This window comes from Notolepis coatsorum (genome assembly GCF_963971535.1).
Source record: "Notolepis coatsorum genome assembly, chromosome: 6".
Taxonomy (NCBI): Eukaryota; Metazoa; Chordata; class Actinopteri; order Aulopiformes; family Paralepididae; genus Notolepis; species Notolepis coatsorum.
Window position 1 is genome coordinate 137,442,753 of NC_140170.1, and position 14,633 is coordinate 137,457,385.

Genomic DNA, 14,633 nt, shown 5'->3' on the forward strand with positions numbered 1-14,633 from the left:
GTACCTGGGGACCTCCAGTAATTTGTCATTATTGCGGAGGTCATCCGTGATCTTAATCCTGTGCGAATCTGCCATGTCATGTTAATTTGTCAAATAAACACCATACCATAATTCAGCAACATGGAGGTTGATAATATTAGTCCTGTGTGAATTGTGTGTAATTTGTCATGTTATTGTTATGAGTTCATCATTGTTTCTAGTAGTATAATCAATACAGGAAGGTATTAAATGCATTTTCAGTGCAAACTTCAAATCAAACTAATGCCTACAGTTACTTTATGAAACAGTTATGCAGTTATTTTTACCTACTGGATTATCATAGATTTAATTTAGCATTGCATTTTTTTTTAAAGTAAAAGAAATTAAATAAAAATAGGCATTGTTATAAATAGTTTGAGTTGCCATTTGAAACACTAATGTTTGATCACACTCATCAAATCTTTAGGCGTTTCATGTTCAACCTTAATAAAAACCTGTGTGAATGCACATCTGGAAATCACAGAAGTCGAGTGGGTAATTTTCTATTATCATGGTCCCCACTTAATACTAGTCCAGCGCAGATAGGGTGTTACTTACCCCTGTCACAATTGCGCCCTCCATACCCCAGCGGGCAGTCGCAGCTGAAGGAGCCCCACAGGTTCACACAGGTGCCTCCATTCAGACAGGGACTGTTGTTGCAGAAGTGTCTCTTGGCAGAGCAGCCTAGGGAGAGGTAGAGCAACGTGCACTTTTTATAACGGGTCTCATGCCAGCAGCCTAGGGAGAGCTAGAGCAATGTGCACTTTTTATAACAGGTCTCATGCCAGCAGCCTAGGGAGAGCTAGAGCAACGTGCACTTTTTATAACGGGTCTCATGCCAGCAGCCTAGGGAGAGCTAGAGCAACGTGCACTTTTTATAATGAGTCTCATGCCAGCACAGCGGCGATGGGCTATTCAGATCAGGTACAAGGACAATAGGGAGGTGTAGTCTGACGTCACTTTGGACCGCCCGCGCGGTCCACCCGTTTAGGGATGTATCATTGGGAAAATGGATTATCGGCTATTGTAATAGTTATGCCTCATGAACATTGGCAAGCTTTCCATTTTTGCACAAAATGAGTTCCCTTCTATCACTAACATTATTGTTTAAGCATTTTTGGTTGAAATAAAATTTTACGTAATTATTTTACGATTAATTGCAAATATTTTCATGTTGAGCTATAGATTGTGGATGAATACGCACAGAAAGGTACACCATGCAAATGTTCATGCTTTATTTGTTTTAAACGAGACAATTTAGAAATGGGCAATGGGGAAATACATTGCGATTTCAAGCAAGGTGGACCATCCGGAAACAACAATGACGTAACCACTACACCTCCCTATTTCCAGATGCCTCTGTTGTCCTGCTGAGATCAGTGGTATTTTCCTTTTTTTGTCTCTGTATCAAACTAGGCTTCTGTCGCAACAAACATGGGCCGGTTGAAATATGATCACAGTTCTAATAGAAATTGCAATAGGTACAGTAATACATTTAAAGGCCCAATCCATGATCCAAGTGTAGGCAAATGGGTAGCCCCACCAACAAAAAATACAAATGGGAAAAGACACATATTTTCATTTTCTAGTTGATTGACGGAGCTCTTGACACATCTAAACTCCCCATGCTGTAAGTGTAATAGGTTTGTTTGCATTGGTAATGTTTGTAAACACTGGAATAAAACAGACCTATATTTTGATTTATGATGCATCAAGACAGTTCCAAATAACACATTTCCCATCTACAATTCAAACTATTTCCGAATGTGAATACAACCGTAATTTACAAGGTCAAAACGAATCCTGTATTGGGCCTTTATAAAGAAGTGTCAAGCAGGTCACAATGTAACCTACAGTACCTGGCAGAGTGCCGTTGTTAGCGATGAAGCCAGCCATGTCGATATGCCGATTATCAATACGCAGGTTCTTCATGCAGCCCACAAACTGGCGGTTCTGGACGGGGAAGTCCTCTGGGAGTTTTGGCACGCCCCCAAGGAGGAGAGGGCCCGTCAGGTCCAGAGATCTGAGAACACAGAAGCCCATCCATGTTTAGCTCTGCTTCCACCCACAGCACTGCAGCAGGTCATTAAATATACATGTTCTTTTTTCTCTCTCTTCTCTTTCCGAGGGAGTTAAAAGATGAATAGCCCAATGAAGAATAACGTGTTTAGCCAACACCCTGGAGTAGTAAACTTTACTTCAAAAGATGTTTGCTGTGTAACACCTAATTAGATGAGTAATCATGTTTGGCAAAGAAAACTATTAATGAAATCACTGCCATCAACATGAAATTGATTAAGAAATTGACATGGCACTAAATCCAGATAAAGAAAAAAGAAAAGACAAAAAAGTCCCATATTGTTTCATTTCTGTTCTGGCCCTTTGTACTTACTTCTTGGATCCTGATTGGCTGCCCTGAGCAGAGCAGGTGTAATTGCCAATCATGTGACCAAATCTCAGCGCCACAGAGGAGTCACAGTTGTCCACTGTCACTACGACAACCTTCTGGTCTGAGGGGCCCTGAGGCAGGCCTGCCTGGTTTAGAACTGGCTGTGGGTTGAAATATCAAGAACCATTATGGAACATAATTCCTTACATTAATCTTTAATCAAAATGAGAAGCATTATAGTACATGTGCGTATAATATACGAGGACACTTGAATATGCATGAATTCATGAAAGATCTGACATGACCGGTTATCTAAACAGGCATAATGAACAAACTGCACCAATCACCATCACATCAACTTTTTAGAACTTCTTTTAATATTGACCACCATAGGCCTACATTTCTGAAAATCTATTATGGGGTTTGTATGGAATTTAAGGGACCATAGGAAATTTGAACTGAGGTAGAACATGAAAAACACAAGAGCTGGAGTTACTGCACAAGGTTGTCACATGAAACTAGCTGTATGTTGTTAACACTATGATCGCCGGGGACGAGTTAAGACGTCATTCCTAGCCATGCTCATTCTGCCGAAGACGCCGTAACTTGTCTTTGATGTCAATATTTCAAAAATCTGTCATCGAAATCATATTTCCCCTCCGGAGCCCTGAGACACACTGCAAAGCTCCACTCAACTCTCTAGTGGTTCAAGAGCGCCATCTGGTGGCCGATCGGCAGATCGCCAACCGGAAATGAGCCTTTAAACCGGTAGTGCTCATCCATATGTGGTCCGGGCACTCGCTATCGTTAGAGAGACTCTGTCTTGACACAGTGAACATCGATCGGTGCAAATAACTCGAAAAAACAACATGATTTGGACGTATATACTATTATACAACCTGGAAATGGATCGGGCATTTCTCCATCCCATAATAGAAAAAATTCTGTTCCACGCTCATCTGCCAGCGGCGCGAGGAAGCCACGGTAAGATTCAGCGTTATATTCTAACGTGTTCCATATAAACTGCTATGATGAACATATGACCCACTCTGGATGAATCATCTAACACTGCCCACGGAATTATAAACGATCCCCCGCCCATCCGGTCATCATCAGATGACACGTAGTAACTTCTAGAACCACGTCCAGTTGAAATTTTTTATCTCGCACAGATTCCTACCAAACTGTATTTGATCATCAATATAATGCATTTAGGGCTATAAATCACGTTCTGAAGAAAGCTGCAGAAAACGATAAAACATACTTATACTTTAGACCATATTTTAGTATGAATATGTGAATGAAAAAGTTTAACGTTGCTACACCCTGAACAATACATATAGGACATTGAATGGGCCATAATAATGGCAATTTAGCAATAGAATTTAAAAAGTTATAGCCCTGCAAAGAAGGGGAACTTCTCCATAGACAAATAGAGATGGCGAGGGATGGTAAATTATGAATTTAACCCATGGCGATCAAAGTGTTAATGGTAGATATATATATATATATATATATTAGTGCTGTCAAACGATTAAAATATTTAACTCGATTAATCGCATGATTGTCCATAGTTAACTCGCGATTAATCGCAAATTAATCGCATTTTTTTTTTTTAACCTTAAACAGATCTTTTTCAAGTTCCAAGTTTTAATACTCTTATCAACATGCGAGTCAACAAATGCTTGCTTTGTGCAGCCATTTAACACAAAAGGATGACCCTCATGCATTGCAAATTTGCATCAAATTCAAAACAGAGTGATGCACAAAATAACTTAAAAGAAAATAATAATTTAAAACAATGAATAAAGTGTGCATGAAATAATAGGGGAAAGAAAACGTTAGGAACTTGTTACATTCACACACACAAGGGCTGATTAATCACACACCCCCCTCTCTCCCTCACACACACACTCTCCCAGCTCTTTTTCTCTTTTGCCCCTTCCTCATCTCTCTCACCCCCCTCTCTCTCTATATCTCACACACACACACACACACACACACACACACACACACACACACACACACACACACACACACACACACACACACACACACACACACACACACACACACACACACACACACACACACACACACACACACACACACACACACTTCAGAAACAAACATAGTATCAATGAGAGCATCAATAATACACCTGAGTGAAGTCTACTAAAAAAAAAAAAAAAAAAAAAATTTTTTTTTTTTTTAGTTAATCTTGAGTTAAAAAATTAGTGGCATTAATAGAATCGGGAGTTAACGCGATATTAACGCGATATATTTGACAGCCTTAATATATATATATATATATATATATATATATATATATATATATATATATATTTTTTTATCCACTTTTCTCCTCTTTTTCTATTTTTCTCCCATCCCAATTTCGCTGTGCCAATTCTCCCCTACCCTGTCTTGAACGTTGCTTGCATATGCCCCCCACTGGACGGTTGTAGGGAGGATAGAAGCCTTGCATCACGTGTCCCCTCCGCGTCTATACTTTTACCAACAAACTTCCAGTTCCGCGTTCGCGTTCTGCTATCTGATTGGCCACTGACGTTTCTGGTCATGTGACATGTGCGCCAATCGCGTGACGCCTGTTTCTGCGCCTATTTTTTCCGCCTCTAACAGCCTGCAAACTACTTAACGCCTAGTTTATCACTGGTTAAGCTTAGGCGACTCTTAAGAAGTTGGTTAAGGTTAGAGTTTGGAATCAGGGCTGGGGTTCTATCGCCCTGCTCTAAGACAAACTCTAACCTTAACCAACTTCGAAAGAGTGCCTAAGCTTAACCAGTGATAGAAACAGGCGTCACACGATTGGCGCAGATGTCACATGACCAGAAACGTCAGTGGCCAATCAGATCGCGGAAAAATGCAAGTTAGTTGGTAAAAGTATTGACGCGTCCCCTCCGATACACGAGGAGGCAGCCTGTCACATCTTTTCACCTGCCAGCGTGGACTCATTGGCGAGGTGTAACGTGTGGGAGGCTCACACTACCCCCGCCCTTTCCTGTCTCTGCTGTGCAGGCGTCCCCCAACCGACCTGTAGGAGTCGCTGTCCACAACATCCAGATTACCACCCATCGACTTCCACCTGCTAACTCTGCCAATTGAGTTAGTATGATAATTTAGTGGCTAAAAACAGCCAACAAGGAAAATACTGACTGATGTAAGGACTGCCACATGGCTGGGATGTTGCTAGCGAGCTAACTTTAGCTAGCTGTGCTAACATTAGTTGGTTGCCGGTGCGGTTCAGTTCAGTTCAGTTCAGTTCAGACTTTATTGTCCCTCAAGGGGAAATTTGCTTTGCAGCGGTGGTAGAGACAACAACAACAACAACAACAACAACAACAACAAATAACACAACACAAGAACCATCACATCTTACAGAATCCAACCAGGAAAAAGAAAAGGAAAATGCATTACTGTTATTTTAAAGGAAGTGAAGTGCATTTAGTGCCCTGGGGATGTACGAACATTTTAATCTGTTGCTCTTTAGCCCGGGGAGCCTATATCTCCTGCCAGAGGGGAGGGGGACAAACTCCTCCAAGAGAGGATGGTCAGAGCTGTCTAAGATCGTCTGAGCCTTCCGCAGAATTTGTCTGTTATAAATGTCTGTCAAGGAAAGCTGCTGGGTCCCAATTATCTTGCTGGCCATCTTGACTATGTTGGCCAGACTGTTTTTGTTCTGTATCGACAGGTTGCCATACCAGGACACAATACAAAAGGTTAAAATGGACTCAACAAAAGATTTGTAAAACAAAACCATAAGTGTTTTGTCCACATAGGGCGGCTAGGTGGTGTAGTGGGCAAGGCACTCGCCACCAGTGTGGAGACGCTAGGATTCGCGTGTTCGAATCCAGCTCTCCACATTGTTTTCAGTTTAGCTGGTCGTCCGCAGTAATACACATTGGCCGTATTACGGGGAGGGAAAACTGAAGGGTGGGGATCGAACGTTGTGAACAAGCGACTCCTACAAGTCGGTTGGTGCGCCTGCGCAGTAGAATCAGGAAGTGTCGGGGGCAGCGTGAGCCTCCCACGCGTTACTCCTCGACACTGAGAGATCGAGCTGCGCAGGTGAAAAGATGCGACTGCTGTTACCTCAAGTACCGGAGGGGACTTGTGCTATGTATGACTTAGTCCACATTGCAGCCGGCTTGTGGGAGGCAAGAAACAGCGTTCGTGACAGGGGAGGGTTGAATTGGATGATACGAAATTGGGATGGGAGAAAATATAGAAAAATGGGAGAAAAAGTGGATCAAAAAAAAAAGTGTTTTGTCCACATTAAAAGTGTTTAGTTTGCGGAGGAAGTAGAGTCTCTGCAGACCTTTTTTGCAGATTGCAGATGTATTCCGATTGTGGTTTAACTTGTTGTCAACTACTGTTCCTAGGTACTTGTAGTGATCAACCTTCTCAACAGGTGAGCCCTTCATTATGGTTGGGATGGTTAGTGGGAGGTTCTTCTGATGTCAATGTCCATCTCTTTCGTTTCTGTCACGTTTAACTTCAGGAAGTAGTTGTGTTGCCAGAGACAGGACGGTAATGGCTAGAAGGTATCCACATTACGGTAAATTCTATCTAGTCATTATCCAGGGTTTAAATTATATCTAGTCATTATCCAGGGTTTGAATTCTATCTAGTTATTATCCAGGGTTTAAATTATATCTAGTTATTATCCAGGGTTTGAATTGTATCTAGTCATTATTCAGGGTTTAAATCAGGATGCTTGGCAAAAGAGTCCAAAATGATTTATAGACCAGTTTCTTAATTGTGAATAAACTCTATTTACTTTACATTTAGGATGCTTCTTCATCCAAATCAAGAGACACATCTCTATTGTTTACTGTTTCAAATGTATTTTTCCTACGTATTACTGAGAAAGATGACAGACTCAGCCAAACCCCCCCCCCCCCCTCTCCCCCTCTCCCTCTCTCTCTCTCTCTCTCTCTCTCTCTCTACAGTGGTCTCAACCAAAGGATCTTTTTTCCCATTGAGATATCAATGGTGGGACAAACAAAGGAAGGCGGGCCGAAGGAGAGAGAGAATGATGATCCTGTCAATCAAAGGTCATAACCTTCTTTACAAAAAAGGTTGTTTCCCTGAGGTCATCCAGAGCTCATATTAGCCATAAGTATAGGTGCGACCACCCTCCCAGAACCTACACTGCTGACTTGACTGCCTGCAGGCGTGGACCAGCCACTGAGCTAATGACTGGACAGGCAGGATTTAAGAGGAATTAGCATGTCTAGCATGCAGAGATGACAAAATTCCTTGGATTAGCTGGGGTCAATGTGACTGGTCCCTGACTGTAATATGTAATGATATTAATTAGTAACAAATTAATTATATTTACTCTCATTACTGTAAGCAAGTAGCTTTTTTGTGCAATTGTACTTTGTTTTGAGTAGTATCCAAAATCAGTAATTTCACTTAAGTATATTTTGTTTAAGGATTAGTTACATTTTAAATAGCATTTGTTTTTGTAGGCTTTCCATAATCTTTGTGCCAGTCTGTACATTACAGCACGGTCAATTGCCAATGAGGAAATTAAATTGGGGCCACATATTTATTTGTCAAATACTCACCCCAAAGTTTTTGAAATGGTCCAATTTGTCAAAACATCAATGGAGAGTTTGTCTGCTCTCTGGACACTGTCATGTTAAATCGAACTAACATGAACATACTGAATCGACTTTGGATAAAAATAACTATTAGCAAATAACGGTTTGAATCGAGAGGTCAGCGTCCAGGCTCCGTTTAGGGTTTGACAAATTGGACCATTTCAACAAATTCGGGGTAAGTTATTGACAAGTAAGTGGCGCCAATTTAACGTTTAGGTACTGTAAGATGTGTCAGAGTAATACAAATAAAATTATATGACATAGCATTGCCCGAGGGATCTTAAGTTCATCTCAATATACATTAATTTGACCGGTTGTGATTTGTAGAGCATAGTGATACATAATACAGTCGGGGTCGGGGTCCAGCAAGAGTCAATGCTGAGTCCAATGCTGGAGTTCCATCTATTCTCTGGTTACCTAAGCATGCAACAGCCCTCTTGATGGACGAAGATGTGGGCCCTCTCGAGGACGATTTGCCCACCGGAACTTTGGCGACCTCTAGTGGCTCGGTTGTATTTTTTAATACAATATATATATATAGAATTAAAGCCATATTTGTTGCCTGTCGATAGCCCTTTCAGGTGATAAAATCCGTTCAGCGGTTCTCGAATTACATGCCGATATGTGAGGTGTGCGCCGAAGTACACTGCAGAGTCAGATTACCACCCCCGGCTCCGTCAATCATTTGGCGATCTCGAAAATTATTGGACAGGGTTGTAGCCAATGAGTGTGGCTTTCCAATGATACCCCACGTGGGGATGTATGAATCGGGGATCTAGGTGAAACGTCACGAGCGAAAACAGGAAGAGAAAAAACGCTGAATGAATTAAAGTCTATGAGGAAAAGGAAACCAGGAACGCTACACAGTTTACCAAAATTGCTCCTAATCACTCATTTCTGAACAGAGCTTTATTAAATTAGGACATGTACTACACAAGACGTCAGGCTATGGACCCAGGGTGTCTTTTCAGGCATACCAATTTTGGGGGAAATATTACTTCTGGACTACTAACTACTACAGAAAAACATGAGTAACAAGTTTTTCTACAACTCAAGTTCAGACCTATGTTACTCTATTTCATTTAGGGATGCCCCGATCGATCGGCCACCGATCGTTATCGGCCGATAATCAGTATAAATATGGGATCGGTGATAATGCTTTATTTTCGCCGATCATCAAAACCGATCTCACTCGCTCGTCTCGCTGAGTTCTGTCTCAGACATCGGGAGCTACCGTTACAAAATGACCCAGTCAACCATTCACTTCCAGTCCAATACATGATGAGGCATTGTCTAACCGAACGGTATCTAGCCGGCCAGCTACCGATAGCTCCTGACATCAACAAACACTCCAGCAAGTATAGTAGAGACGTGTATGATACCTCAGCTAGCTCATGTTAGCTGACGCCAGCTCACTGTTCAAAACGAAATGTCCCACTGAACTAAATAGTTCACAGAGGCGCTGTATCAACGTTATATAGCCGGCCAGCAGTAGCCACAGATAGCTCCTGATATCAATGTTTTATAACACTCATTCGATGCGTATTCGAGCTGAGGGCATGTTGTTGAATATGATCGGGTCTAGCTGCAGCTCCGGAGAATCCTGGCCGTAGCTGCAGGCTACTCGAGTATAGGGTCTAGCTGCAGCTCCGGAGAATCTTGGCCATAGCTGGAGGCTACTAGAGTACACACAGACAGTGGAGCTTGTTGCGTGGTGGCGATGTCTCGCAGATAATACAAGTACAAGTCTAATTATATAATATATATATTTTATAAAGAAAAAAAATTATATAAAATAATTTAAAAAAAAATGTAATCAAAAACGATCGGTATCGGATCGGTATCGGCCGATATGGCTCACGACGATCGGTGATCGGTATCGGTGGCAAAAAACGTGAACGGAGCATCCCTAATTTCATTAGCACTAAAAGTGAGAACTCAGAAACTTCAGAATGTCATCTTTCAAAAGAAACCAGGCTCATGCATGTGCTATAAGTATAAAGTATAGTATTTTGGTTTGCCAAAAAAGTATGCAGTCCTCAAAAACTAAAACTAAAATGACCAATTTTGGAGGCGATTGTTTCTTTCTTCCTAGGAATAATAAACCAAAGGAGATTCTCTGCTTATTGGACGAGCCTTAGGAATGATCTCCTGATTATTCTGTTATTACTGACTTGCCCTGAATGGCTTGCCCTTATTGAATCTAACTTATTTATGTATTGAATCTGAGTTAAGTACGTATTTAAGTCTCTAAGGAAAGACACCCAGGTAATGTGGGTAGGTTTCACCCACCAATAAATAACATCTGGCATAACATTCAGCCAACTATACCCTAGAACAGTGGTTCTCAAACTACGGGTCGCGACCCGGGGGTAGGTGAAAGTGGGGTTGCGCATTGGCAAGTAAAAGAATTATAAAAAATTATGATCTATATATATTTTTTCATGTTCTGGCAACATATTTTGGCTAAATATGCCTTGTTTTATAAATGTGTATTGATAACATAGTGCTGTAATAAAATTATCTAATAAATATGCATGATCAAGTTCAACAACGTGTGCTTTTATTTTGATATTCCTTAATTCCAAGTTTAAATTACGCTATACATCAACACATCCAGTGTCGTTCACGAGAGGTCGCTGTGGGCCGTGTGTGCCAGCGCTTTAATGAATGGGGATACATGCCGGTGTTTGCAGTGCTAAAACTATATTAAATAGTTTAGTCATAGCTATGGATATAAAACTATTGCCCATTTGACATCGAGTATCCGCTAAGCAGCGTTTAGTGCATTTCACTAGAAACCGTGCCATTCCTCGCCTGGATCAACAATCAATCTGAAATCAACACTATATTAGCGGTATTATATTTCATCATGCATGCATGAAAAGGTGGGGGGGGGGTTTCTATGCTTCGATCGTCACCAACGGCATACGTTGTGGAGTAACGTTACAATAACACTTTCGGATCACAGCGAAGGCATGCTCGGATCAACGCAAGATTGATACCATATAGCCCTTACCTTGACTAGGATGTACTGCAAAAAGAATATTCCAATTATCTGATCGCCATTCCAAGTATTGATGTTGATCGTTTTGCCAACATAATACACCAAATAACATGAATCGGCGGTGCTTGATTCTCCCCAATCCATGTGTTATAAACGTTAAAACCCGGACCGGACTTTTTCGATCAACGTACGTACAGGCTGAGCCAGAGAGATTCCAAGGATGTGCAATAGCGGCCGCAAGGCGCTTGGCGGCGGTATTGGACGTTTGCGATCTCAGACCCATTCAGGACAGCCTGCACAGGCTGCCTCGATGGATTATGAATGGAAATAGCGAATAAAAGAAATAACGACCCAGAAACGAGAATCTTCATTTCTGGCACTGAACCGTTGGGCCACAGAAATTAGAATTCTCGTGAACGGCACTGGATGTATTAAGTGTGGGGTCCCCAAACAAAATCCTAAATAAAATGGGGTTGTGGTATAAAAAAGTTTGAGAACCCCTGCCCTAGAAGGTCACCACAAAATCACACCTCCCCAAAAGCACAGTGCCTCTCTTAATTTTCCTTGCATGGTTTCCTAACTGTATCCATTGAGTAGATTACATGATATCTCTGACTGAAGGAGCAGCTATAGAGTACAATGCTGCAGCTCATTCTGGGTCTTGTGATAACAATGTGCTGAGTGCCAGAGATAGGGAGAAGACTAATAGCCCTGTTCCTCTGCACTGATTTAACAAGAGCCATGCTCTCATAACGCCTCTGCTACAGAATCAACTAACAACTCAGGGGGGAACGAAAACGTCAATTCTCACCAAGTATTTATATATCACCACAAATACTGTGAGAATGTCCTTGCATAAGTAAAGCTCTGCCTCTGATAACATGGCATGCATTCCTCGCTATTCAAAAACAAAAGCATGGTTATTGTTTTTGTTGGAAGAAATAGCTTTTGAAGGTGACTTGATGTCACTGTTCATCCTTGTCGAGGCAAAGGTAGGCAAATTTGTTGTGAATATGTTGACAATTAAATGGGCAAATGCACTGTGTGAATTGTCATAGATCCAAAATCACCCGGACACGCTCTTTTCCACGGTTTCCTGGTGCTATGGAAAGTCCAAAACAGACTCTGTGATCCAGATCCATCGGTTCTTTCACAGACCTACACTGTGGGCCACGGCTCCCAGGGGCCCCCGGCCCGCTGACTACAGCACCATCAGTCACGGCTGTTGACTCTCCGATAATGACTGTCTGCTAATGTCCGTCAGGCGCCCTGTCTGCTACACAAAGCCCAGTCCTGTCAAAGCTGATTGGAGGGTACATATTTGCTCAGGACTACATTAAACACCATTTCCACCCGCTGCAACAGGGGGATTATGGGTAACCGAGTTCACCGTCACCCTCTATGACAAGGGTGCACAGGAGGAGCATGGGTAGCAAACAACACAAATATGGGATGTGAGATAGACTGGAAAACCATAGCAACCAGAGGGGCCGGCCCTGAAGCGCCATGGCCCCGTTCAGAGCCAGAGTCAATACTTCTCCGTCCTTTTATTTCCCCTGCTTTCGCTCCTCTCTCCTGCCTCGCCTTTCTCTCCCCGCTGGAGGACAGAGTGAGGGGCACCTTCCCTGGGGCCGCATCATTCACTGCCCCTGGTCCCAATGGAGGCAGGGGGAAACACAAAAGCAGCGGTCATTGCCATTCACCACAGTCACTCTCGCCACTGAAAGGCACATTTCAATCTCAACCCCCCCCCCCCCTGATAGGCGAGACAAGGCCATCGTGGGATACCTCAAAGAGGAGGAGCCATCTTTCTACCTCAGCGACTTGTAGGATGTGGGCCATGCAGACCCACTGCTGCAGGAGCTGAGCATGTTGACTGTGAGGATTAGTTCAACTAGCAGACTGAATGAGCAGCAGTATCCTGGGGTGATGACCTCACTGTCCTGGGCCCCAAGATTTGTAACTATTAAAGTGTACAAAACACAGAGCACATTCCTATTCTAATTTTTTTTACCTAGTCTCTCACTCACTGAAGTGGGTTTAATAGGTAAAATCAATAAGGTTTCCCCACAGTCAGTGTATTTCATGAAAACTACAAATGTTTTACATACCAGCATTAAATAATCCTTCATATTTATATTGGGCATTCCAAATCTCTCTTACAGTCAGAAACCTTTGGCTTTGTGATGAAAAGAGAGGTGTTGCTAATGTTTTGTATATACCGTAGTATATGTTATGTAATCAGTAGGGCTGTCCCCGACTAAGGATTTGGATGGTCGACTAGGATTGGCCAAAATTTGCCGTTAGTCGACTATTGGTTGAATAATATAAAAAAATAAATAAAAAAAAAAGGTATAATTTTTTTTTTTTTTCATCATTCCATTTGGGCTGTGGGGGGTGCTTAATGTCTGAAGGAGTCTACTGAAGGCTTCTTGTCCTCTGCAAAAGCATGCAATTGGTCCACTGATGGATACATCTTGATATTTGTCTAGTCTAGTGTGTTCATTAGATGGGTGAAATCCTCTTTCAGTGCCTCTGTGCCTGTTTTCTTAGGCAGTTAGCCTCTCTGGTATGTGTGCCATTAGCGTTAGCCACGCTTCTAGGCCTCTTTTCTTTTGGAAAGAATGAGGAAATAAAATATATATATATTTTTTTATTATATTCGACTAAGAGATTGGCCAGTCGACTACGGCCCCTTTCGACCGATTAGTCGACTAATCGATTAATAGGGGTCAGCCCTAGTAATCAGTGTGATACATGCGTCGCTGAACGGACAAACCACTAATTATCAAATCTAATACTATTATAAATATAATACATACTATATTAACAAAAAAAACTACTAAAAAACATCCAATTGGCTAGAATATCATTAGTAGAAATTACTCTACACTGTAAAAAACCACAAGTAGTGTCAACTTGTATTTTCAAGTAGCTAACCTTTCAGCATTGAATCAACTTAATAGGAGTGTAAACTTGATATTTAATATTCCCTCTCCTATTTAGTTGATAACAAATAATACAAAAAGGTAACTTGAAAATATACTAGTTACTAATATAACTTGTGCATTTTTAACATTTTATTTATTAGTGTATATTTTACAGTACATGTTGAAAAACTGATATTTCACATTTCCTGGGATATAGTATGTAGATTCCCCACCATCATGGTAAATGTGAAAACACATCCACAGCGGTGTGAGGATCCTTTAATTACCTTCCGCTCATGCCTGGTGTGCATGGTTGAATTGTTACATTCACTATAACATATACAGTGCATCATATATGTAAAACACTTAAATATGCATGTAAAACTACCAGGTCAATCCAGAAACAAAAGACTGACTAGATGCATGAGACATGTTGGGGTTTGTACTTAAGTGATTAATGACAGTATAATGTCGTCCCTTGGAGGGGAACCAAATAGTTTTCGTCCAAATCCTCCGCTGCCACATTACTTCTGCTGACTGGAATCTGACATGGCCATGTTATCATAGACACTGAATAGAATATCCACACTGGGGGCGTTGCCTGGCAACATCTTTATGATGCTAAGTGACTTCCTGAATAGACTAAAATGTAACATCCT

General features: G+C 41.6%; 1 protein-coding gene across 1 annotated transcript in view; it reads right to left on the reverse strand.

Moving 5' to 3' along the window:
- The window catches only part of celsr2 (cadherin, EGF LAG seven-pass G-type receptor 2), a gene marked incomplete at both ends in the record, with an annotated part of 169,827 nt that overhangs the window by 48,182 nt on the left and 107,012 nt on the right, over positions 1–14,633 (reverse strand). Inside the window, 3 exons of the mRNA XM_084315750.1 lie at positions 577–702; positions 1,878–2,041; positions 2,411–2,568. Of these exons, the coding sequence (XP_084171876.1) occupies positions 577–702; positions 1,878–2,041; positions 2,411–2,568 (448 nt within the window). The remainder of the gene's footprint in view (positions 1–576; positions 703–1,877; positions 2,042–2,410; positions 2,569–14,633) is intronic.